The 27,718-nt window shown below is 42.8% G+C and overlaps 1 protein-coding gene across 1 annotated transcript in view; it reads left to right on the top strand.

The window, feature by feature from the left end:
- The window catches only part of PCCA (propionyl-CoA carboxylase subunit alpha), a 355,122-nt gene that overhangs the window by 313,193 nt on the left and 14,211 nt on the right, over positions 1 to 27,718 (top strand). The window contains exon 22 of the mRNA XM_067713375.1: positions 26,764 to 26,904. Within this exon, the coding sequence (XP_067569476.1) occupies positions 26,764 to 26,904 (141 nt within the window). The remainder of the gene's footprint in view (positions 1 to 26,763; positions 26,905 to 27,718) is intronic.

Genomic DNA, 27,718 nt, shown 5'->3' with positions numbered 1-27,718 from the left:
TTTATAAGTCATTGTTTATTGAAATAGAGATAGCAATTATGAATTAGAGCAAATATATACTTCCAATTTTTTTAAAAGGAAAGTGATATCTGTGGAGGAATATAGTGGGATTGGTTACATATCAGTTTGCCATTGATATATTTCTGTGATATTACTATCATTTTATCCATCTGTAAAATCTTCATAATAAGCATGATTGCCATAGGCCTAATTCACTTTTTGAATCAGTCACAGGCAACAGCACAGATCCCTTACAAGACATTAAGGCAGAGTAAGACCCTCACACTTTGAAGGGAGATTAGTGCCTTTTAGAACATGTATATTTTTTTTTGAATTTTATTTATTTTTTTATACAGCAGGTTATTATTAATTATCCATTTTATACATATGAGTGTATATATGTCAATCCCAATCTCCTAATCCCCCCCCCCCCCCGCTCCTCCCTTGGTGTAGAACATGTATATGATAAGTCTGTTTGAATAGCTTAAATGATAAGAGTTGTCATCCGATTACTAGGAACTAGGTACTCTTCTAAACATTTTAGTTTTTTCGAAGTACACTTTACAGACAATAACATTTACCCTTGTAAGTTACAAGCTATTGATTTTTAGTAAATTTATAGAGTTGTGCAGCTGTCACCACAATCTAGTTTTAGAAGATTTCCATCACCCCCAAAGTTCCTTTCAGCCTGTTTGCAGCCAATCTCTGCTCCCACCGCCAGCCCCAGGCAATCACTATAAACATTTTATATTTATTAACTACTTTACTCCTCGTGGCAATCCTGTAAGATAGGTTACTATCATCATCTCAGTTTTACTGGTGAAGAAAGTGAGGCAGAGAGAGCCCAGGCTGTCAGGAGGAGCCCGAGCCCTCTGAGCCACTCCAGACCTGAGCACACGCACATGAGAATCACCTGAGGGCTTGTTAGGACACAGCCGGGCCCACCCTCAGAATTCCTCGTTCCTTCTGACTGGGGTGAGGCCCCCAAATCTGCACTTCCAACAAGTTCTCGCTGATGCTGCTGGTCAGGGGACCCTGCTTTGAGAACCACTTGTTTATACAACCTCAAACATCGAGAGAAATAATCACTCTTGCGATGGGTCTGTTTTGTATGCTTGGCCCAGACTGTACCAAAGTATTCTTGGCAAGCAAATATCCCTAGTTCTAGGGGAAGGAAATGTATGCTATGAGAGTAAATTCTAATCATAACCACCAACTACCGTCCGAAAAGTGAGGTTTGCAGTCACCTCTGCAGCGGCATCGCGGCCTGTTTTGTGTGCGTGCACCTTATTTGTCGATCATTTTGTAACTTTTAGTTCGAATGAATTAACATCACGTGACTCTGCTATTTCCATTTCTGCCTTTTAAAAAGTAGACAGCTATCACAACAGCAAGAAGCAGACCCAAACTTTGTTCTTTTGCCTCTAGTCACAGGCAAAAATGGAAAGGGTAATTTACCCAAATAGAAGAAAAAAGAAAGACTGAAAAAGAAAGTACTGACTCACCGCAGACTGCTTCAAAATGTTGCCCTTGGGATAGAGGTTAACTCAGTTGTGAAATAATGGCCAATGCTCACCCTCCTCATAACTTTCCTTAGCCCTGGAGAAGGCTCCTCCCTCTGACGTGAGATGCCTGCAGTTCAGCAGCTGGCTCTGCCGGAGGCCCGGATTGAAAGCTCTCCGTTTGTACAGACTCACTTGCATTTGTAACGCTTTCATTTTAAATCTCCTCTAATCTAAATGTAAATATTTTGGTGTCTTTTTCTCTGTTTTTTAAAATCAAAATACTTTAGTGAATATGAGCCTACATAAAGGTGAGTCGGTGGCTTCTCATCCCTCCTAAAAGACGAAGCAGAAGCAGTAGATGACACCAAAGAGGGATGCAGAATTAGAACCCATCAAGAACCTGGGCAAAGGTCAATTGGAGGTCCCACTGCAGAAGTTTTTTGGAATGCAGGGGAAGAATTACTTAGAAAAGGTTCACTTTCTTGGAGAGGAGGTGGTCCGGTATGTTCTTACAAGAAGCCAGCGGCTTCCTGCTCCTCAGTAACTGCTCAGACAGACCGTCATTTTTCTAAACAGCCCAAAACGGTGGAGTCAGCAGAAGGGTGTCTCCTGTCTCACACAGTGGACTACACAACTGAAGTGGCCCTGGGGCCGGCCCCCTTGAACTTCTGACTGTGGGTGGGGACTCTCCTGGCATTCTCGGACCTCCAGAGGCCTCTTGGATGGACACAGGGTGCCTTGGAGGCCTGCCCTGCTGCGCCGCCAGCCAGCGCCTGCCCAGAGGTGGTAGACTAGAAATATCCCTTTTAGAGCCTTCAAGATTCCACCAGCCCCTCTGAACAGAGCCTTTCCAGAGCCCTTCTCGGTACATGTGAGCCACAGACCAAGGAGAGAACTAACCCACTCAAAGGTAACGTGGTTCTTAAGGCTAACGCTCGCCTTGATCAGACCCTGCCACCCCTACAGATGCTGTTACTGAACCAGGTGTGTTTGCCCGACGCACAGCAAGCCAAATGCTGAGACGCCCGGCTTTGCAGCCCAGAAAGAGTTTAGTCACGAGGCAGCCAAGCGAGGAGACAGGAGAACAAGTCTCAGATCCGCCTCCCTGAAGGCGAGGAGGTTGGGACGTTTATGGGGTAAGCAGGGTGGTCGTAGGCCTGGAGAAAGGTGAGTGGAGGCGGGGAAAGGTGAGCTGACTCCCAGTTCCTATAAAACATGTGGGCTCCCTGAAGCTGAGAAGGTATGCGACGAAAGAGAGGGGAAAAAAGAAAGAAAAAGTAACTAAAGTGTATTTCATCAGTGAAGGCAGTTTACAAGCAGGTGGGTTTCAAGAAGCCGTTCCCCTGTCTGTTGCTGTGCAAGACAAGCTCGAGTCCCCGTTAGCCTCCAGCTTCTGTTCACACTGTGGGGCGTGGTTTCAGTACCACAACCCCAGCTGTCTCACACTCCCAGTGTAACTTGAGAAAACTCTCTTGTGGTCCGGGTTTGGATATTTAGAACCAATCAGAATAAAAGCTGAAGGTATTGGTCATCCACACATGTGCAAACCCCAACCTTCTGGGCGTGAGTGTTGCTTGAATATTGCAGGATGTTAACCGCTTTACCGTCTTTGAGGAAACATGATGCCCTTCAGTCCCATGCCTGGAGAGTGCTATTCTCCTCCTCCCCCAGCCCCCCACTTGCTTGCTTTCAGCTTCTCTTCAAAGGAGACTTTAAAATGAGAGTCAGTTCCCCGTCATTCAGAGAGCAGTAGCAGGTGAGAAAGCAAACGTTAAACAGGAGTAGATGAGATGGTGAGTTCCCTGACTCTCCAGAACCCCATCCTTCTCTTGGAACACTGCCTCTTCCAGGACTGCGTTCAACATTGACTTTCCTATGACGTGGATGGGTCAAGGTGCCAACCTAAGCAACCTTGACTTTAGATTGGAAATTCCTTCAACGCATCACAACATTACAGATACTTCTAGCCTTATCTACTGTTGAACTTTTCTACTTGGCCAGCTGGCTTCTTAATGATCCCATGACAGTCTGTCCTCTCCTACCTCCTGCACACCTGAGTCATACCATCCCTGTCTAAGAAAGCTCACTGTTATCTCTGCCCTGCTTTGGAATTCTTTTATTCCAAGGCTTATCGCAAATCCGATCTTCTCCACGAGTCTTCCTCTGACTACCTTAGGCCCTTCCCTCTGAAATTCTGTAGTATTTCATTTTCTTAACACACAGGCGCAGAGAAGTTTGCTGTTAGGAGTGCCTCAGTTGGGGGCAGTTTTACTCCCGGGACACGTGGCAATGTCTGGAGACAGTTTTGGCGGTCAAACCTGGAGGTGGGAGCTATGACATCTGATGGGTAGGCCAGGGATGCCGCCATTGAGAAACCCGACCTTCAGCGTTTCTAGATTGGGCCTAGATGACGTAAGAATCTATATCCTTGTAGTACCTGAAGAGGAAATCTTGGGTATACTTGAATATAGTCAGTGGTGAAAAGGCTCGCTGCTTCACAAGGCCACCCATTCAGTTGTTGGAGAACTCTGTTAGAAATTGTTTCCCTATGTTGGGTTGGAATCTGTTTTCTGTGTCTGGTCTGGGCCAATAAATCGATTTCTTTCCCTTCTTTGGGGTGTTTATAGAGAGCTCCCTTGTGATTCCTGGCAGTTCCCACATCCCTCCCTAGTCTCTACGTTATGCCTGGTTCCACAGCTTACCTCTACTTGTGCATCTTCCCCAAATGTCAGGGCAAACTTCCTGATGGCAGATACAAAGTCTTACTCTTCATGGAAGTCTTACTCTTCCATGTTTCACAGCCCTGTAGCTAGTACAGTTCATCTTGTGGTAGAAAATGCTAACTCTCTGAAATGACCAGCCCCCTAGAGATGGTACCACTGCTGGCAGAGAGCATCCACAGACATTGTATTACATTACATTACACCAGTTGTAATCCTGGTACAACGTGTTGTCCCTTATATTTTGTGTAGGGTGTTTGTAGGATGGTTGCCTTTAAGGCAGAGATGGGTTTTTTAGTTTGTTAAGTCTCTGAGAAAAATATTTATTTGTAAAGCAGGTAGATTGTTCAGCATTATTCACAGTGTTCTTGCTTCTCATTTATGACTGCACAGTGAAGATAGTATCTTTTACTGTTCTGCTGTCCAGTTTGTTGGGTTAATTTGGGAGATAGTGCCAGTGACCTGGAATTGTGCCAACTTCCAATTAGCACCCTGTGTAACCACTGCTTTCACTTTAAAAGTAATTACTGCAGATTTTCTTATCTACCCTGAACATAACATGTACTTTTCTAATCCCGTAGTTTATTCTTCTAGGGCTTCCCACCGTAGTTTATTCTTCTCATATAAAAGGAAAATTTTCTTTAGATTTTTATGCTTTAAAAAAATTTAAACTTACCTTGATATAACTCAGGACTTCTGGAAAAAGTTGCGAAAATAGTCCAAAGAATGTCCATATAATTTCATCAATTTCTCAAATGTTAACATGTTACCGTGGTTGCTTTATCGTGTTCTCTCACTCTCTCTGTATGATTGTTTTTCTCTGAACCATTTCAGTAAGTTGCTAACAACACTTAAGTGGATATATTCTAATGAAAAGACAACTATTCCCTTATATAATCACAGAGCAGGAAATTAACATTGCTACAGTACCATTGTCTAACCAATAAGCCTTTCAAATTTTTCTGGTTTTCCTACTGATGTCTTTTATAGCAAGAGAAAAACAAATTTTTTTTTCCTGGTCCAGGATCTAATTCAGAATCATACTGCATTTAGTTTTCATGTCCTTTTAGTCTCCTTTAGTCTGGAACAGTCCTTCAGTCTTTCTTTGTCTTTGATGATCTTTACTTTTTTAAAGACAGGCCAGTTATTCTGTCACATGTCCCTCAATTTAGATTTGTCTGGTGTTCCCTCATCATCACATTAAGTTACACATTTTTGGCAGGGATAGCATGGAAGAGATGCTGTGTCCTTCTCAGCATATCACATCAGGAGGAGGAGCATGTTTCTGTTTTCCCCGTTACTCTGATTACTTGGTTATAAGGTGGTGTTTGGTTTCTCCACTGTAAAGTTACTGCTTTTCCTTTTTCTGTTTGTCTGGTAAAGGAGATAGACACCTAAACTGGTAGTTTCAACATAATATGATAGATAAGACCAACGGTTAGCCAGGGTGACATAGGAGCCAATAAGAGGAATTTGGGGAAGGCTCCTGACTTGATGACACCTTGACTGAGACTTAAGGAATGATTATGAGTCAGGCAAGCAAAGGAAAATGGGGAGAATATTCTAGAAGGATATGATACCACAAACACGGCCATGGAGCCATGAAACTGCATAGTGTGTTCAGGAAGCTATGAGGGTTGGCAACTTGAGTTCTAGGATTGAATTCTCAGACCATGGAATTCCCAGGATGGAAATCTGAGAGCACAAGGTCTCATGGGAAGCTGGAAGCAGAGGCGGTGCTCTTTGTTTCTCAGGATTTGTGGGGTCCCTTTTTTGTCTCTGAATTTCATAGTCCTCTCTCCCCTAAATTACACAGAGCCAAAAATAGCAGAAAGATGGGGCCTTGGGGGCAGGGGGAGAAATCACAGTATTTGATAGTCACAGAAGTTATATCATTCAGATGTACATTTTATTTTATTGCCCTGGAAATCAATTTTCTTTTCATAGAAGATAAACATTATCTTTGCCAAGAATTGTCACTTTTTTCTCTCATTTTTTGAGTGTAAAAATTAATGAAAATAAAAATATGAAAAATTGTGCAAATGAAACAAAAAATTAACCTGATTTTGGCTTTGAAGTATATATCTGAGAAGCCGGCTATCCTTTAGCTTGAATAAGAAGTTAAAATTGTGAAATGGTAAAGCAGTGTAGCCTCTCTCTCTTCTCTGACACTCAGTCTATTAAAATTTTTTTTTTTTAAAACTTTAGTGGCAACACATGCTGACTTACCCAGGCAAGGGGCAGCAGATACAGTGAAAGCAGCCAGGACTTTTCCAGGCTCCTGTCAACAAACTGACTCTCTAAGAGTCTTCAAATTAAATTCATACCAAGACGTTTCCTTTGTTCTCCTATCAGTGAGGTCATCTTTGCAAGGTGAACATTAGTGATACTGTCGGCAAGAAAAAGAGTATGAACCTCTGTCTAAATTTCAGTGATGTCTAGGCAGAAATAAATTTTCAAAAGAATTCCTTGAGGTTTCCAAGACCCCATAAATTTCTCTGTAGGGAAATTGTCAGGTCTGAGGCTCATGGCATTTGATTCTTCAGCATTGGGACTTCTCACAGCGGCCACTTTTTGCCTCCTCTGGCCCGCGTGGACTCGTGTGTAGCTTGGCCCAAAGATGATAGATTCTCTTCCTTTTTCATCTACAAAATTGAGTGTCTTCTATGTACCAGACACTGTGATCTCTACCTTCTGGAGGTTATTACTGTCTGTTGGAGAAGACACTAAAAAAGAGAGGAAGGCCAGCCACAAATCAGCAGCATCCATGCTCATAACTAAAGAGCCTTAAAAGGAAAGTGTTACAGTGTTCATGTGGCCAAATGTATTGTTTTAAAAATTGAGTTCAAATTCACGTAACATAAAATTAACCATTTAAAAATGTACTGTTCTGTGGCATTTAACACACGAACAGTGTTATCATCTCTCTCTATTCCCAATGCATTTTTATCCCAAAGGACTCCCAAAGGGTACTCTGTACCCTCTAAGCAGTCAGTCCTCATTTCCCTCTCTCCCCAGACTCTGGTGACCACTAGTCTGCCTTCTCTCTCTGGATCACCCTACTCTAGATGTTTCATGTAAAGGGAATCATATAATATGTGACTTTTTGTGCTGGGTTTCCTTCCCTTGGCATAATCTTTTTTGCGGTTCGCGTGTTGTGCCATATAGCAGCGCTCCGTTCCTGTTTATGGCTGAGTAATGTTCCATCACCAGCTGTATTCTTTAAGTATGTTTGAAAATTAACTCCTCCCTGTTGAACTGTTTCACAGTGGTGTTTCTGGGGTGGGAGCAGTTTGAAGACCCAGCTCCGTGATGTCGCACACTTCTTTGCGGTAGAGAAAAATGTCTTTTGCCCCACACCTTGCTGAAACCTTTCAACAAGGCACTGACTCACTTCTCTGCTTCTGAGAACTCGGCAGCGACAGCCAGCAAGGCTTCCACCGGCATTGTGGGCAAAGTGATTGCTGTCACTTCATGACACATGGAAAACCTCGAGCTGGGATGACGGGGAGGCCTCCACTTGTCACAGGTAGAAATTAGAGGTGCAAGGTCTGTGCATAGAACACTGAGTTTGCTTCCATTGCTCAGCTTGGAACTGCTTCACCGGTTCTAAAATATCAGCAGCCTTTGCTCTTCCCAAAAGAGGCTTAGAAAATAAGTTGTTTTCCTTTGTCAGCATCAGTGTTCACGTACTGGAGACACTAGAGCTTATCGCCCTGGGAGATGGTCGTCGTCCTATTGGGATGTTGGGCTGAAATAAATGGCTTATCTGTCCATTCCTTGGGATATAAGATATTAGTAAAATAGTTGTAATTCTGATAATGATGACTTCCAATGTTTGACAGAGAAACTGTTCCTTTTTTTTTTTTTTTTCCTGGCCCAGGCATCACTATTTCTAGGCCACTCAGCTTTATCCTCAGCTCTCTTGTACTAGGTGACCTCTTTTATTTGGCAGGATGATAGACAAGGCATCCAGGATGCCTCAAGACAGACTTTCATGTTGGGACAAGTAACATTTTAGTAGAGTTGGCTCCAGCCTTTTGTGCTGTGCTTTCTCCCAGGAGAGCGCAGTGGCCAGTGTTCCCGAGGGGGCTGACGCTCTGGCTTCCACACTTCCACTGCCAAGCACTTTGCCACAGAGTAGCACATTGGCCCATCATGTTGACAAGGGTAAGACCAGAGCTCATGTGAACTTTGTCATACTTCCTGATGTAAACAAATTTTAAATATATTTGACGTTTTCAACAAGTTTTTTCTTTCACAGATGATGATTTTCAAAACAACACAGAAGAAGCCAGGAAAAAATATTTTGTGTGTTTCTGAGTCACAGGTGGCCTGAGAGTTTACTGGAGGTGCTAGTATTTTATTGTCTCCCCAAGAGTTTTGAAGGAATATTCATTTAAATCATGTTTCTGTCATTCAGAGGGAATGAATAACAGATTCATTTTTAAAAAATAAGATAGACAATATTTGAAACCCATTTTCAAATCACTCTAGGTCTCAAATCACCTCTGAAGTTAACTGAAGTAAGAAATTTGGCAAGAATGGAGTCCTGTCCAGGAGAGGATCTAAACAATTCTGGTTCAGTCCGTTTTCTCCTGGGGACTTTTTCAGATTGAGGTGATTAGTTTTAAAACAAATGGAGTTACTGGACTCTCCATATTCTAGTAAGGTTGTAGAAAGGTTGAAAGTTAAAAGTCAAACTTGTTCAGTGTATAATTTTCTCTTGCAGATGCCAGACCAAAGGCAACAGTGATCTAGCACTACATTTGTTGTCGTTTGTTGAGACTAGATAGAATTCTCCTTTAGGTATATTATAATTTTTTAATATTAAAGTTTCTTTTCAAGGGTTTTGTACTTAATAAGTTTGTTCAATAACATATGTATTCCATTTGAAGTTACCTTGCCAACTTTTCTAGGACTTTTTAGCTTCCCCATAGTTTTTAATAAACCAAGAGATCAAATGAATACTGCCCCAGTTGCCCAGATATTGGGCAGTTATGCCTGGTTTCAGTCCATCTAAAATGTGTACTCATTTAAAGAGAACCCCTCTCCAGGAGATACTTTGAGCCCAGTGCTGGTCTCCAACCTCAGAAGGTTACTTATGGAACCAGAGAGTCCTTCCACCTATATTAATGTGTTTCTTTTCCTCATCTCACCCTTCTAATAATGTATACGGTCTAACTCAGGGACAGCAACACTGAGGTCAAAGAAAAATTAACGAGAGAGAGAAACTGTAGACACCAAAACTTTGAAACATCAAATAGGCAAGACTGAATACATGCAAAAGGTACATTAAAGATGTTCCTTCCGTGAACAGGGTTATTAGTCTGCTCAGACTGCAATAACCAAGGACCACAGACTGGGTGGCTTAAATAGCAGAAATTTATTTTCTCACAGTTCTGGAGACTGGAAGTCCAAGATCAGGGTGTCAGCAGGTTTGTTTTTGTTACCGAACTGAACTTGGGTCCACTCCCCCACCACACAGCAAAGCCAGTCTATTGACACCAGGTTGTGGTGAAGGAAGGTACAGCGTTTATTGCACCATGCCGAGCAAGGAGAATGGGCAGCTAATGCTCAAAAGACCTGAACTCCTTGATGGCTTTCAGGGGAGGGTTTTTAAAGGCAACACTTGGAGTGAGAGTTGAAGCTTGTGGACTTTTTTTTGATTGGTTGGTGGTGAGGTAACAGGGTGATGTTTCAGGAATCTTAATAATCAACCTTCTGGTTTCCACCAGTCTGGATCAGCAGGTAGTCACCATCCTCCACCTGGGTTGGGGGGTGGGTATTAGTTTTTGCAGAACAGCTCAAAGATATGCATCAGATTGTTGTGTGTATCCCTTGAGGAGGAACTAGGACTCTATTTTATTGCTGAACTATTGTGTAAGCTGTCATTACTTTTTTTGCTTTACTGCTTTTCCTTTGTTTCTGCATTCCCTCGCTTCCCTTATTAGTAACAGAGTCTGTTCTTTGGAACTCAGGGAAGTCGTAAGAGACTAAAGCCTTTTCCTTTTTTTTTTTTCTTTTAATTTTCTTGGCCGCTGCACAGCATGTGGGATCTTAGTTCCCCCACCAGGGATCAAACCCACTCCCCTTGCATTGGAAGCATGGAGTCTTAACCACTGGACTGCCAGGGAAGTCCCTAAAGCCTTTTTCTACAGACAAGAAACAGGGAACACAGAGGGGCTTTTGTACTCCGGAGGGCCCTGCAGGGTCCTGCTGGGTTTCAGTTTCTTCTGAGGCCTCTCTCCTTGGCTTGCAGATGGCTGTCGTTTTCCCTGTGTCCTCACATGGTCTTTCTTCTGTGTGGGTGCACTCCTTGTGTTTCTTCCTTCTCTTATAAGGGCACCAGTCCTATTGCATTGAGCCCTACCCTTATGACCTCATTTAACCTTAATTACCTCCTTAATGGCCCTGTCTCTGCATATAATCACATTGGGGGTTAGGGACTTCAACATGTAGAATTTGGGGAGACAGTTCACTTCATGACAAGAGTCATGGCAGTATTTACCATTCACAGGGCACTTTGTGTGCTGGAAATTGTGCCAGACAATTCACATACGTTATCTCATTCAAATCTTAAAATAGACCTATAAGTTTTCTTACACAACTAAAAGAAAATTCTATAAGACAAGCAATATTCTCCCCCTTCTGTTGGTTGAGGAAATGAGACCAGAAAGTGAGGTGACAATCATAGGCCACACAAAGTCAGAAACTGAACCCCGGTTTTATGAAGAAAGAATATGTTAGAAGATTTTTCTAGCTAGAACAAGAGTCAAAGAAGCAGTGTAGTTCTCCCTAGTTCAGCTGAGTCTAGGGAGAGAAATGCTTCTCAGTGGACATGAGCTAAGGTCCTTGCTATAAACAGAATGATTGCTTCCCCAACCCAAGTTTATATGTTGAAACCTAACTTCCAATGTGATGGTATTTGGAAGTGGAGCATTTTGGAGTTGACTAGGACATGAATGGGATTAGTGCTTTATAAAAGGGACCCCAGAGGGATCCCTTGCCCCTTCTACCATTATGAGGACACAGCAAAAAGATGGCCATCTGTGAACCAGGAAGTGAGTCTCACCAGACCCCAGATCTGCCAGTGCCTTGATCTTGGATTCCCAACCCCCAGGACAGTGAGAAACCAGTGTCTATCATTTATGCGCCATGAGTCTATAGTATTCTGTTACAGCAGCCCAAATGGTCTAAGGTAGTCCCATTAGAAAGGCTGTTCCAGTAGTGGAGAAGGGTGTCTTGCGTCCATGCTTCTCCAAGTGTGGCTCCTGGGAACCTGTTAGAAATGCAAGCTCCAACCCAGCCCTGAATCGGAAACTCTGGAGGTGGGGCCCAGCACTCTGGGTTTTAATGAGCCCTCCAGGCGAGTTTTGATGCTTCTGATTTGAAAACCGCTGCTCAGGCTAACTTAGTGGAAAGCATTGCCTTTGGTCAGCTGATGCCCCTTCTGCTCATTCCATATTTATCAAACAACCACTGACCATAATTTATGTACCACACTACAGTTAGGGGGTGTGCTAGTTCCCTTTATAAATATATTTCTGATTGTAGATTCGTAAGATGGTTTACACATCAGTTTCTTGTGAGCTTGACAGTGAAGCCGTCTAGCTGAGAATGATCCATTCTAAGCTTATTGGAGGAAGTGTGGTTTCTAAACCTGTGTAATGGAGGCCCAGAACCTGATTCAGGATGGCTTCACTAAGGTAGATGCCATGGAGTGAGGCTGCTCGATGGCAGCCACCCCATCCCATCTTCCTGGGACTCTCTCTTTCCAGTATTTGCAACCCAGAGCAAAGAACTGCAGGTCAGCAAAGAATATCTGAGATTCAGTACTCCTGGTCTCCAGATTATACAAGTGGAATATTTCTAGCGTTATTTCACAGCTACTGTGTAGCATTATTTAACAGTAATGGTAAAAGTTAGGTAGACCTTTTTCAACTTGATTAGACAGCTATCACTTACAAATTAGTCCACAGGGAAAAAGATCTTCACTTCTTTGACTAAAGGTCTCGGTGATTGCTTTTGGCATTTCTGGGCTTTCAGACTCTAAATCACTGAGTGGTGACAATTTGTAAATTTAAGAGAACTTTATGATGATTGGTATGAACATTAGTATTTGAGACAGTATGCACTTTTATGCGGGTGAAGGACAGAGACTTCCAAGAAATTATCATGGAGTCATTGCAACCAGGCAGAGTTATCTGTTACATACAGATAACAGGTCACGCTGTTGGGGATCATTAGAAAAAGAGGAAACAAATTTGAGAAAAGGAGAGGGAGGTAGAACAGATGGCAGAATGCGTGATTTGTCCATGCAGCGTTGGGAAGGGTTGGAGAAGCTGAGCCGGGAGCATCCCCAGGGCCTTCAGGTCATATTTACAACTGGGCTTATAATTCTTGGGGACAAGGGAGCTGAGCCCTGGGTAAGAAGGCCTGACGGGGCCAGCTGGGGCTCTTCGGAGACATTCTGGAGTTGTCCAGGGCTGAGTTTGTGTGTTACAGAGAGGGTTGGGGATTTTCCCTCTGCTTCAGATGAGCTAAGCCTGTGAAAAGAAAAAGAAGTGACCTAAAGTTCTTTCTGTCTTAAACATCCTTGTGTTTAAAAGTTTACAGAGTGAGTCAAGGATGGCAAATGGCAAAACATCATGGATTTCCCCCTTTTCAGATAGGCTGACATCATTGTTGTATTTTACGCAGTGTAAAAGCATTTATAAACATGGATGTGAATGTTTATGTTTTTATAGATTTATGTGAGTAGATTTCTCAATACAGATTATTACTATGACTTCTGGGGAGTGAGACTGGAGGAGAGAGGGGATTGTTAGCTTGTTCTGCACACCTCTTATATTGTAGGACTTGTACAGCCAGCCTGTAACTGTTAAGTCCATAAAATACATCTTAAATTTTATAAGAGCTTTCAAGGTTCACTGAGTCCCCAGTTCTCTTTTCCTAGTAAATCTCAAGTTCCTCAAATATGACTTCTCCTGCCATGCGGAATTGGAAACACAGACCCAAAGTCTGGGGAAGGATTTTGGTAGTCGGATCAGCATAGGTAGGGTAAAGTTTCTGGTCAGGAGAGAACTCAGGAGGATTGAATAGAAGGCCAAATTATTAGGCTGACAATTTTATCAGAGGAAATTCCAAGTGAATTTCCGTGAGGATTAATAAGCTATGTATTTGTGAGATATGTGCTCTTTGAGAGAGATTTAGGTCCTTGTGTTTTCGTTAATTCTAGACCTACCCAGAGCAGCCTCCAATGTCTTCCCAGGGAACACACCCAAGAATTCTGGCGTCTGAATTCTGACTTTTGAGATATTGTGATATAAATAAGAAGTATGTGTTTGGTCTTTGTCCCATTCCTGGCACAGAGCTCCTAAAACCCTTGGAATTTCCTAAGTGAAATGAGTGATGAAGGTAAAAGGAGTGTCTTTTGTGATTTATAAGAAGCCCCTCTCAACCACACGGGAGCTTAGGTTAATGCCCCGAGGTGGAGGGCTGGTAGGCAGGGAACCAACCGGGGATTGAAGAGTTGGAGCTCTGAGCCTCACCCCCAGCCTCGGGGAGGGGAGAGAGGCTGGAAGTTGACTTTATCACTAATGTCCAGTGATTCACTCCACCCGTGTCTGTGTAATGAAGCCTCTGTTTAAAAACTCTCTTAACCGAAGGGGTTTGGAGAGCTTCTGGATTGGTGAACATGTGGAGGTGCCGGGAGGGGACACACCTGCAGAGGCATGGACGTGCTGTACCTCTTCCCCCTGCTTTGCCCTAGGCATCTCATATCTGGCTGTTCCTTTGTATCCTTTTTATAATAAACCAGTAATCCAGGAAGTAAACTGATTTTGAGTCCGGTGGGCCATTCTGACAAATTATCGAAACAAAGGAGAGGGTTGTAGGAACCTCCAGTTATAGCCAGTCTGTCAGAAGCACAGGTGACAACCTGGACTTGCAGTTGGCGTCTGAAGTAGGGGGCAGGCTCGTGAGACTGAGCCCTTAACCTGCGGAATCATAGCATCAGAATTGAATTGAATTGTAGGGACACCCAGTTGACATTCAAAGAGAGCTGGGGAGTTGCTTTGCCGGGGGGTGGGGGGGGTGGGGGTGGGGGGAATGCCCACACATTTAGTGGCCAGAAATATTCTGAGCAGAGTAGAGTATGAAAAAGAAGTGGGTTCTTTTCCCTTTTACTTAATTTCCCCTCTATCTGTAGACATGTATTAATAATAAAAACAACAAAAACAGTAGTAATAATGGCCATTAAATACCAATGTGGCATTTCCTGTGTTTTGAGCATTCCTCATAAAAGAATTCACTTAATCCTCATAACAGCCTTTTGGAATAGTTTGAAAAGGATAGGTGTTAACGCTGCTCTAAATGTTTGGTAGAATTCTCCTGTGAAGCCATCTGGTCTTGAACTTTTGCTTGTTGAGAGTTTTAAAGTTACCGATTCAGTTTCATTCCTTGTGCTTGGTATGCTCGTATTTTCTGTTTCTTCCTGGTTCAGTCTTGTCCCTTTCTAAGAATATGTCCATTTCTTCTAGGTTGTCCATTTTATTGGCATATATTGATAGTTATTCATCATATCCTCTTACGATCCTTTGCATTTCTGTGGTGTTGGTTGTAACTTCTCCTTCATTTATGATTTTATTGATTTTGGGGCCCTCTCCCTTTTTTCTTGGTGGGTCTGGCTAACGGTTTATCCATTTTGTTTATCTTTTCAAAGAACCAGCTTTTAGGTTTATTAATCTTTTCTGTTATTTTTTAGTTTCATTTATTTTTGCTCTGATCTCTATGATTTCTTTCCTCCTACTAACTTTGGGTTTGTTTGCTCTTCTTACTCTAGTCCTTTGGGTGTAAAGTTAGGTTGTTTGTGATTCTTCTTGTTTCCTGAGGTAAGCTTGTATTGCTATAAACTTCCCTCTTAGAACTGCTTTTTGCTGTGTCCCATAGGTTTTAGATCATTGTGTTTTAATTTTCATGTGTCTCTAGGTACTTTTTGGTTTCCTGTTTGATTTCTTCAGTGATCCGTTGGTTGTTTCTCACAACCTTTTGTCGTAGGCACTATTATGATCCGCAGTTTATAAACAAGGAATTCAAGATGTAGAAAGTTTAAGTTCTGTTTCCAGGCTCCTAGGTGGGGGAGTTAGAAGTCTTAAGTGTCTGACTCCAGATCCTGAAAGTTAAATCATTGTTCTTCCCTGAATCCCAACCTGGGAGGGTTTCTTTAAGAGCGGGGCTAAAATCAAAAAGCCTACCTCATATTGATCACATCCTTTGTAAGACTCATTTATATTTATATTTGTATTTATATTTATATTGTGTCATTCATGAATGTCTTTTCTCTCTGGCCAGATTATGGTGTTTGAGGTCAGGAGCCACTTTTCCCCCCGTTTATTGTGTATACTCATGTTGCCCAGGTATGCTTGATAAATGTTTTTGAGTGGATGAACCAAACTGTTTCTCTAGTTCACCACGCACCTCTTTAAGTCTCTAAGGCAAGGATAACCACAGAGTCCTGCACTGCCTGATCTAGAAGCTCTCTTAATACCAAAACCAACTTACTTTCTTTGATCTTAGAGTCAGATGTGGTGTTTGCAAAATTGAATGTTTGTTCCCAAATGTGGAACCACAGAGCTAGAACTAGAACAGCTAGAAGTTACTGATCCACGATGACAATCTGAGATGTTTGAGAAGGAGACGGGAAATAATATTTGGTGAATAGTTACTGTCAGGCATTTCCTAGTTACTTGGCAAATCTTTGTTGATTTAATCATTTAATTATTATCTTGATTTTATAAATGAAGAAATTTGTTCTGAGGAGTTAGGTCAGTAGGCCAAAAGGGGATGTCAGACTCAGGTCATTTGGCTTCAAAGACTTGTGTTTTTCACTTTTGCCATTTCCAGTGCGACAGCCGTACCTCCTGTTCCCTCGACTGGCACATGGCTTTTCGGGTCTCACCTACCTTCAGTGTTGTATGTTCTTTGTAGTGCACAGTGTGTAGCATGTCAGAAGTCCATTTAGTAGCCCTGGTTATGTCAGAATTCTAAGCTGTAAAATTGCGAAGCAGTAGAGACCCTCTGACAGAGATCATTCCCAGTAGTTTGGACCAGTGGTTGCTGGGCTGTGTAGGGAAGGAAAACTTCCTCTTCTGTCTTCTTTCATTCAGTGCCTAGAGCCTTGTAAATTAAACTAACAAGGCAGATTAACAAGAGGGGGAAAGTAGATTATATTACGTATACATGGGAGTTCATAAAGAAATGTCGCTTGAGGCAGTGAGAATTTGGGTCTGTATACCATCTCAACAAAGGGCAATACAGTGTGGAGAAGAGGTTAGACAAAGGGGTTTGGGGCTTCTGGGGTAGCGTAAGTTGTGAGAAGATAACTAGGAAATGTGTGATTTTAAAAAGGCTGTTTAGTCAGGTTTATTATGCAGAGAAGAGTCCTCTCAGGTGATAAGAGTTGTCTTTGGAGTGGTGGCTCTCCTGGTGTGGGCGAGGGAGACACCTTTACAAAGGACATTTATGTCCAACTTTTAGACAGGAAGGGGAGGATAGAGAGCTAATTGCTTTCAGCTCAGAAGGGGCCTGTTGGGGGAGGCATGTGCTGTGATTCTCTGTAGTTGTTTTCTGCTCTGATCTTCTCGGTCAGCAGTTTACTACATGGTCGCACTGTCATCTGGAGCGTTGTTTGCTTTATCTTTACATGTTTTACTTTCTGCATTTCTGACCCATATAAGCCAGCATTTTGGTGTATTAGATTCTGAGTTTCTTCAGTGAACGCGTAATAGCAAAAATATTTTGTCATTTAAAAAATCCTTGTAAAGTCAGAGCATTGTTGAAGAGCGCCTGGCATTGGCCCACTTCCCAGGCCTCTGGTGCTCAGACTCAGCACTGAAGAACTTGCAGGGGAAGGCCAAGCTCCCCAAAGTCTTTTCCCCAAAGTTTGCTTATTCTGCACCCTGTAGACAGCATTACTTTAACTTGAGATGAACAAAGAATAATTCACAGAGAAGAGGGGTGGGGACATAGCAAAATGGTACACTTCCCTACCTGTGTGCTTATTTACATAGTTGTGGGTTTTTTTGTGGGTTTTTTTTGGCTGCGTTGGGTCTTCGTTGATGCACACAGGATTTCTCTAGTTGCGGTAAGAGGGGGCTACTCTTCATTGCGGTGCATGGCCTTCTCATTGCAGTGGCTTCTCTTTGTTGTGGAGTATGGGCTCTAGGCACATGTGCTTCAGTAGTTGTGGCACACGGGCTCTAGAGCACAGGCTCAGTAGTTTCGGCGCACGGGCTAGGTTGCTCCGCGGCATGTGGGATCTTCCCCAGCCGGAGCTCGAACGCACGTCACCTGCATTGGCAGGCAGATTCTTAACCACTGCGCCACCAGGGAAGTCCCCATAGTTGTGTTTTTATAACATTTCCTGTAAGCTGATGCTGCCCTAATTATAGATTTTCAAGAGAATGTTTCGTTGTACCCCAAATTATACAGTGCTTTAAAAAGGCACCTTCTTTAACTGGTTTACCAAATACCTTATAAACTCGTAATTACATAAAGCAATTCAGGGTGCAGAATAGAAACAGCCTGTAATGTTAACAGATGTTAGCTGGTACTATTTGGGTACAAGGCTTTCAAAGATCTATAGTATTTTTCTTGTGTAGAATATAAAGAAATGTCTCATTATAGTCCTAACGTGTCACGGAGGCTCCTGATCAAACAGAACGCACATGTTCTATTTTGTGAGTTCTGTACAGTGTACTGTCAATGGACTTGCCTTTGTGGATGGGAAAGTGCCACTTATCCCAGCAAATTACCTTTGTGGCATATGTTAGACAGCTTGTGGGCACCTGGGCGAAGCAGAGGCTGGGCGCCTTTATCAGGGCACACGTGCACACAGCGTCCCACGGCGCCCAGCTCCAGGGAAGTTGTCCCATTAACAGACTCCTTCAGGAACCCGCTGATGACTTGCTTTCCAAGCTCCCCTTCCCTGCAGACCGGGAGTGGGGCTGGCTCCCCGTACAGTAGCTTTTCTTCTTTTCCATCATTTTTGGGTTTGTATTAAGACACAGGTGTTTCAAATTACAAGGAAAGTAACCTCAGTGGAGCCCAACTGAGGAAATCAATCCTATTAAGTGCTGGATTTAATGTTTAATTAATTTCAATTTAATTTTCAGCACTATTGTTAAAAAAGGAAAGTTGCTTATCTTAGGATATTAGAATTGGAAGGACCCTTGTGATTAAAACACACAATAAGAAAAATTAGGTTAGATTTTTGCATTGTTGACCAACATCCCCTCTCCAGAGGATGTTGTGTTTTAGGAACTAGCTGGAGATGTACACAAACTTACTAACTCATTTCATCGAAGTTTTGATATTAGCCTTAAGTTTTTTTCTGGAAACCTTTCCCTTTTTAGCCAGCATTTTGAAAGGTGAGTTGCTGAAATGGACTTCATGCATTTTTGTTGTTTTATTTTGTTAGAATGTACCTCCCATCTCTATTTTTGTGATTCTTCCCTCAAACACTGCCCTTAATGAGATTGTTGCTTACTGCCGTCGAGGCTCCTTGTGGCGCATTGAAGTTCAAGAACCAACTTAGCAGTTAAAAAAATGAAACCTTGAGGCTAGATTGATTCAGAAATGTAGCTGGACGTGTTGAAAGTGACACATTATGTCACTGCAGCATATTGACAGTGTCAATTGCATGTCCTTAAACAGCTAACCTAACTGAATGATTTACTTTGTGTTTAACTGCCTTTTTCGATTAAAGGGAGCAAATGCTGAGGAACTGGGACGCAATATCAGAAGCCATATATTTTCTCCTGTTAACACCAGCGTCGCTGACCCACAAGTGAGGGGCGTGTTGGAGTTTTGCTGTAGGCTGGGCTACTCTAGTTTAAGTGGTCTAAACAAGTGATTAATGATCAGGAGTGGGCCCTTACCCTGCTTCCAGAGCTTTCCTTCAGTGCGTTTCCATTTCTGTCACCTTGCTGCACGCTTGGGAGGCCTTATGTCAGAGTAGCTCACACTCTTTGCTGGCATTTGTTTCCATTTCAAGGGCCCTTGATGTTCCTTCAGAGTTGCTTTTTTTTTTTTTTTTTTTTTAAGTATTATTTAGCATTATGACCCAGACCTTAAACTGTGGACTTTGCAGTTGTAATACAGGTGTTCTGTTGCTCCCAACCAAGGAGCTGCCGGACTTTTCCCCCCCAAGTTGCAGAGGTGATAACTTGAACGAGACGTTCTAGTTTCTTGGGACCTTGATTTGTTGTCTTGCACGTTAATGTGGTGTTTGTATTTCACAAGGCTAAACCGTATATAGTATTTCTTAAATGTGCATTTGCAATAGATGGATATATTAACTGTTACTATCAAGTTGAGAATTTGAACTATTAACTTTACTATAATAAAGTTTTGTTATAACGGTGCTAATTACTAAGCAGCTGAATTTGTGAAAAAGTGCACAGCAGTAATTTGCACCTTATTGTTGCTTTGCTATTAAAAAAAAATTGTGAACACTGGAGCTTCCGAAGAGCACGTTTATCTATGGATCTTTAACAGCTGGACTTCTTGAGTATAGCATTTGGTGTCTGTATTTGTGCTTCTGAGATGCTCATTTTACACTGATAAGAGCTGTTGCGTGCTGAATGGGACATTTTAACAAGGAAGGAACAGCATTTTAAATCACTATGTGCTTTTGTTTATTATTTTTTTCTAGTTTTAGGAAAAAAAAACAAGAATAAAGATCTCCTTTCTCGTTCCTCCCTATCTATGTGAAATCACGAACTGCAGTAGTCGGATCTGAGTGTTTTGGTGATGGCATTGCCATTGTTTCAATGGCAGATAAAAATGGTTCTCTTCTGTTGGCTTCACATCCTCAGTAAATGCTTCTACATCATTAAAATCTTATTGAAATGGGAGGGAAGGGGGCAGGGTACAACCTTTAAAAGAGTGAGACATAGACATAGGACAAGACAAAAACTGGTTAGAACCAACTAGGTCCAAGATGGCAGAAGATTGGACTTCCAGTAAATCCTTAAACCTCATTATATGCTCATCGTAATACATTAGCATGCTAAACCACACGCCCACCAGCACCATGGCAGTTTCAAGGCCCACCATCAAAGATCAAAAAGTGGGTGGTGGCCCACCTCCTGGAAATCTCCGCCCCTTTCCCTGAATAATCCTCCCACTCATTAGCCTATGAGATTACCCAGCCCATAAAAACTAACCACCCCATATTTCGGGGCCTTTCTCCTTCTGAGATGGCCCACACTCTGTGGAGTGTGTTTCTCCCAAGGCCATTCTTGCCTTTTGAGACAGACTGCATTCTGTCTGTGGAATGTGTATCTCTCTAAATAAATCCATCTCTCTTTTTTTTCTTTAACATCTTTATTGGAGTATAGTTGCTTTATAATGTAATAAATCCACTTCTTACCTATCACTCTGTCTCTCACTGAATTCTTTCTGCGATGAGACTTAAAGAACCTGAGCTTCATTAAGTCCTGAGACGAGATGTGTGATCTCAATTAAAAGACCGTGGTTTCAAGTCCCATCTGAGTTGTGCGGTTTAATTTTCACAGCCCTAAACCAGCACAGGTTTGTTTTGTATTTTGCTTTGGTCTATAAGAACAACCTCAAGTCTTGGGAAAAACTTGTTTTTGCCCTGTGGATGTGTCAGAAACCTCTGCTTCAGGTAGTTTCCAAGTGTTACTTAGTAACCTATGATCCAAAAACCCTGTTAAGGTGCTCCAACTATTTGAAAACTACACGTTCCATATTTTTATAGGCGTATATTCAGATTAATTCCACCTGCCTCTTATTTGGATTTCTGGCAGCTAGGAACTTTTTAAAGGAATTTGTGTTTTTAAAAAGAAATGCGAAAAATTAAATTTTCTTTCCTGATTCAAGAGTTCTTCTGTACTTTTAAGAGATCCTGTTCATGGGCAGAAAGGAGAGGTTTCAAAGGAACCTCATCTCCATATGGTTTTACTCGATAATCCTTTATCCAGCATCTTCGGCCCTCATTCCTTTGCTTTCTTGCCTGTGGCTACATTTCTATCTCTGCATCAATTAGCACAGTGATTTATACAACAAGCAAGCAGTTTAGAGGTAATGGTACACAATTAACATCTCATTCCACCATAAAGGGTATGCTAAATACCCCAGTCATTGCTTTCTCTGCCTGGAATTGAAATAAGTGTTTGTCCTAATTCATATGCTATCTGATGTGAAGTGGGCCTGCTTTGTACTGCACTACACCATTAATCTAATTATAGATAGCTGCAAATGAAGTGCTGTCTGAGCCGGGAGATTGAAGAAAATAGCCTTTTGTCATTTAGCATGACTCTGTGAAGCAGGATCACACTTTACAGGGCAGTACTGCAAAATGGAGATCTCAATAATATTGCTGCCTGTTGCATCTTTTCTAATTACAACAGCATTGTAAACACAACTGGGTGCTGATATAAATAGAGCTGTAGATATGCTGTCATGTGGGTTGTCGGAGAAAGTCCTCCGAGTGCTGCTGGATTAAATGATGCATCCTTGATTGACAGCTACCTTGAGACCGTACCGATGGAGCTGTCACAGCGTTATGCTAACAGGCCGGCCCGGTGACTGTGGCGGTGCCAGGCGCTCTAACTGCTGTCTCTTCATTCCCCCTTCTTCGCCTGGGTGCACCTCCAGCAGGACAGCGCCAGCTTCAATTCTGTGTGCTTTCAGTATTGTTTCATGAACATTTTTGTTGGTTTGGTTTTGTAGGGCCTGATGCTGAATGAAGTAGAGGGGGAATGTATTTTGCCTGGCTTGGAACCCTCGCTTTGTTCTTCTGCCAGTGTTAATTATGTATCCCACGAAGACTGTAGGAAAGGAAAACAAGGTTGAATTACAGTTCTAATCCCACCTAAATGCTTTATATCTTGTGGGGTTGGTTTTTTTTTTTTCCTATTTTTCTGAAACACCGATGTTTTCAAAGATGCATGCTCATTTTTGCATCTAGTCATTTCTGTCACTTTGAAAACATTGACAGTTTACCTCTGGCTCAGAGTTAGGAAAGTAGACTTTTAGAGGAGCATTTGAGTGTTAGCTCACTGCCATGCGGTGGAAATGAAGACACAGCTTAAGGGTTGGAGACCCTTGGGGCAGAAGGTGTAAAACTTTGAATGAGAAGAGATCCTTGTATTTGAAGAAAGGTTTTTGCCACCTTACTTAGTGAAGGTCGATGTACAGTCTAAGGCCAGTGCTTCAGGATGTTAAGGTAATTGATGAAAAGTAATTGACAGTGCAGCTTCATCATTTATCCTTGAGTCCGTGTCGGCTGAGCGGACCCACAGGCGATGTGAAAAAGCATGAGCAGTGCATCAGCTGTGTGCTCCTCATCGTGGGGAGAATGACGTAGGGAAGAAAACTGGAGCTGAGCCTACTTTGCGAGGAAAGACAGGAGAGGCTCTGAAATCACGACTGAAAAAATGCATAAACAAACTGGACGCACTCCTCTGGGAGGGGCCCCCAGACCCCTGAGTCTCACAAGCACGTGAGCACGTGGGATGTGTTACACCGCTGGTAGATCTGGAGGCCTTGGGGAGAAGTAGGGATTTAAGCCCCATGAGGAGATGCATGTGCTAAACTAACACGGACACCAGCAGGACGGTGTGTCGTGTGACCATCTGAGGGCAGCGTGTCCACCATGAGGGCTCTTTGCTGCCCCGGGGCGCCGAGTGGGGTGTGTGCAGGGCACGGCTGGGCATGCCCACTGGCAGGATGTTTTCGTTAACCAAGTCTGGTTAAAAAGCCATCTCTCCCCCCAAAACCAGGACTGGCCCTCTCCTCCGCCAGCAGCCGCCCGGCTCTGCCCCCCACCTTTTCCCTGTGGTCAGGTTCCCTGTTAAGAGCTGTATGTTCATTTTTGTAACAGTTCCATTGTGTTCCTTTTAATTGTTCATCTCTTATAGTTTTCTTCCTGATCCTTTTTACGTCTGGTATGATTTTTCTCTCTTTCTTTTGAACTTTTTGGGAGAAATTTTCTTGTTAGACATGGTTTTACATTGCAGACACCACAAAATTAATTTGCTTAGAAGCCGGGCCTGGGGTTATTTGACCATAGCTAGGTTATTAGGTAAGGCCTCTCTCCCGCCTGTTGGTGCCCTGTGGGTCGGGGAGCTGGAGCCCGGGAGCACCTGCTTACATTGCGAGGTGTGTTTTCAAGAATTTAATCATTTGACTGTGGTTTGGAGAGCACCTCCCTACACCCCTGGGGTGAGGTTCCATCCTCATGAGCCCGGGAGCAGCTCAGCTTCCGGCCCCACCAGCAAGCAGGCTCGAACCCTGATTGCTGACATCTCTCCAGACCTTGCAGAGGGAGTACCTCTGGCTTCTGCCAGGATTGTGCTTCTCTGTCCCGTCAACGAGCCTTTAACATCTTGGCCTCCCACCCCCAAAACATCGAGTTGGTGGTCTCTCTGCTTGAAAACAATAACAACAACAACTGAAAATCAAAACTCTCCAGGAAAGTTCTAAGGAGCCCATGAGGAATATTCAAATACTTAACATAAAATCAAAGCCTGCACAGGTCACGGGGCATTTTCCTGAAATCTCTCACCCCGTTGGCTACTCTGCCCGTGCCCCCTAAGAATTCAGAGGAACCAATAAATAGCAGTTTTGATCATAAGCTCTGAAAGCCCTAGTGTACATTCTTAAATGACTTCTTTTCTGAGGCATCGAAAAGCTTTTACGGTTCTCACCAGGCAGTTCATTCTGATGGGCCCATATGCTGCTCTCCGCTCAGCTCCCATCCTGGCCTGCGCCCCGTGCCCCGCTGCACCGCCAGCCAAGGGGTTGTTTCCAGAAGCCGTGTTTGTGTGGGCACGCTGAAGGTCAGGGCAACATCAAAGGTAGTCTTAAAAAGAGAACCTTCTCTCTGCCGCCGCTTTTTATATTCAGAAAGGTCATGTCTCAGCCAACTATGTGCAACAGGGCCTCTCCTGAGGCACTTACGCCGTTGTTATTTTTTACTTGTGATTACAATAAGTCGCTTATCCCCCAAACAGATTTAAGAACAATAAACAAATACAAAAGGAAAAGGAACATCTCATCAATAACAAAGGCTGCATCTGAAGGCATTGAGTTTTGTGACTCTTTTACATCTCTTTCCAAGCAAAGCAGGAGTCCTACAGAGAAAGGAATCCAAAGATATGAAAATTATAAAAATAGTAAAAGGATCCAGTTTGAGTCAGGATCTTGTCATTTCTGGGGAGACATGGAGCTTGGGACAGTCTTAGCATTTTATTTCTATTAAGGCTCGTTTGTGATATAGCTAAAATTAGTTTTTAAGGGTATATATCCACGGTGGTGAAATGTGATAAGTCATATTGTCCTCAGTGTAGAAAGATACTTTCCCTGAGTTCACATTTTGAAGTCAAATTGTGCGAAAAACAAGAAGAAAAAAGATCTGTACGCTCCGGGGAAAACCAGCCAACTGGGCCCAATGCTGAGCAGTCACGAGGAGGAGCTGCACAGGGTGGTGCCAGCCAGGAAAGTAACTTTTTTTTGTTGACCTCGATGCTTCTAGTGATGTTGGATTTTCTTCTCCAAGGCAGACAGAGCACAGATACTGAAACTGTGCAATTTGGTACGATTATATTCTCCCCTCTCCCTGTAGCCCCCCTCCCATAGATTTAATGAAGGACTCTGAGGTACAATTCGTCGTTGATAAATAGCCCCTCTGCCTAGAATGTTTATTAGACTGACAGCAGAATGCACTCTCCTTGCTTTTTTCCCTCACCACTTATGACTCAGATGAATCTTAATAGGAGCAAAAAGCTTTTATTTGCACTGTAATTTCACTTAAGGATCATATCCTTCCGAAACTGGCAGACACTTACTTGTACGTCTTGATTGCAAAACACACTCAGGAGTAAAGAAACATGCAAAAGATGTTATTATTCAACCTGTCACAGTGTCGCAAACCTGCTTGGAACTGAGGCCATCGAAGCTCTTCTGTGGACCCTCCCGCCACGCCTTTTGAAACCAGGCCCCGTAGAGAGCACACTTAAGAGATTTCATCGCCCCTGGACAGAGTTAAGGGTGATTCCATTTTGCTTGTGCCTCCCTGCCATCACGATGCCCACAGGAGGCTTTGAGTTACAGCAGCTTTTTCCGAACAAAATGGAGCTGCCTGGATACTGCATCTGTCTTCCCCCAGGGAAATGCACTTTGGTAGAAATTTGAAAATCTTCAGGTGGTGGTTCCAACTTCACCAAGTAACACTTCCTCCAGCCATGTTATTTTATTTCTGTTTGAACAGAGCAAACTGTGGCTCATGTGTTTATTCACAGAGATCTAGGATTTTTCCCGCCAGGCAGAAATTCCCTTTATTAGAAATGTTCTGTTTGACTGAACTGCCTTTAACGTACCCCTCATTATTTGAGAGCCACCTACAAAATGTGCCATTAAAGTACTGGGCTGTGCAGATCTTTTTTTTTTTTTCTTTAATTTATTTGTATTTTTTAAATTAATTTATTTTTGCCTGCATTGGGTCTTTGCTGTGTGTGGGCTTTCTCTAGTCGCGGCGAGCGGGGGCTTCCCATTGCGGTGGCTTCTCTTTGTTGCGGAGCAGGGGCTCTAGTCGTGCGGGCTTCAGTAGTTGTGGTGCGTGGGCTCAGTAGTTGTGGCTCGCGGGCTCTAGAGCGCAGGCTCAGTAGTTGTGGCGCATGGGCCTAGTTGCTCCGCGGCATGTGGGATCTTCCCAGACCAGGGCTCGAACCCGTGTCCCCTGCGTTGGTAGGCGGATTCTTAACCACTGTGCCACCAGGGAAGCCCTGCAGATCGTGTTTCTGTCAGTGGTTTTAAAATCTAGAATTATTGCCTCTTAGTGCAGAGGATATTCACATTATATTTCATCTCTATCAACTATAACCATCTTGTTACATTGGAAAGAGCACGTAGTGTTGTGCCTAAAAAGAAAAGCTAACTTTTTCGATCGTGAACATAACATTTTATGCCCCTGGAAAAAGTGTGTGTTTTTAAATATTATTTTGCCCAAAATGAACACCAAAAACCCTTTGTCTTAACTTACTGATACATAAGTCCAGCCACTGTCTTGGGGGGAGCAGGCAGTTTGACACGGCTGTCTGCTGCCACCTACTGGTGTCTTATGGCAGCACCCCTTTCTCCCGTGGGCTGGCCCAGCTGTGGAATTTGTGTCGATTGGGATAAGTTTGTAAGTGGTGAAGGGAATACAAAGAAATTCTCACTGTTTTCTTTATAACGTTTTGAGGTGTTTTTTTTAAAAAGATACAGGGTGATTACTATTTATCATTAATTAATTACCAGAGTAGTTCTACTTCCAAGAAATTTCTTAAACAACCGGCTCACAACATATGGCAGGAACAAACTAATATATTTTGCTTTTGTGTACAATTATGAAAAACCACTTGACTTGAGAGATGGTGTAATTTAAAAGCTAAAAACTGATTTTGAATGAATGCTACATTTGAGGAAAAGTTCATCATTTAATCTCACTTTCTTTTCCCTTTAAGTACAAGGTGCATATCCTAACCAAACTTGCCGCAGAATTGAACAAATTTATGCTGGAAAAAGCGGCTGAGGACACAAGCAGTATTCTGCGCTCCCCAATGCCTGGCATGGTGGTGGCCGTCTCTGTCAAGCCTGGGGACCTGGTAAGGACCGTACTTCTGTGTGTGTCTGTGTGTGTGTCTCGGGGCTGTTGCAGGCTGAAGCAGGATCTCGTTCTTGGGTCATACGACCCCACAAAACAGCAGAGGAGCTTTTGTGCATTCTTTGTCCAACAGTTTCACATCTGAATTAGGTTAGTAACAATATCTCTGAGTGCCTCTCCTCCCAAATGACCGGGGACTGGAACAGAAATAAGGCCAGATTCATTGTTTTTTTGGCAAATTTAGTGTTTCAGGAAGCGTTTCATTTAAAATTTCTGTTTACTCTTTAGCTCTCTGTGGTTTAAGCATCCTTAGAGAAGTCATGCCAAGAAATGATCCCCCGATGGGGGAATTTTTTGCACATATTCTGGAATAAATAGGAAGGGTACTAAGGAAAGTTAATTCCGTAATCTGTATAGTACCAGAGCACTTCCGAAATAAAATTTAGGATCACAGTTTGAATTTTTTCATCTTGACCTTGTGACATCAACGCACAAATCAAAGCTATGTTAATATTTCCTCACATGTTCAGTCTCAAGGTAGCATGCTATGGACAAAAGGATACATTCACTGTAGCAGCACATAGATAGAAATCTATTGATCAGCAGCAAAAGTAAATAGAAGACAAAGATGCAACCAGAAGGTTTCTAGGGAGCGCTTAAGTCCCCACATTTTTGTTTATGTGCCGGAAGATAACATCCAAACATGACGGTCTTTAATGGATGATACGGTGATTCCATTTTGTATTTCAATTATGTCACAGGAGTTTATATATTTTCCTGTAAAGATTACATTAAAACTGCCTCTGTATTTCTTT

The sequence above is a fragment of the Pseudorca crassidens genome, chromosome 18 (assembly GCF_039906515.1).
Source record: "Pseudorca crassidens isolate mPseCra1 chromosome 18, mPseCra1.hap1, whole genome shotgun sequence".
NCBI lineage: Eukaryota > Metazoa > Chordata > Mammalia > Artiodactyla > Delphinidae > Pseudorca > Pseudorca crassidens.
This window is presented reverse-complemented; position numbering and strand designations above follow the sequence as displayed.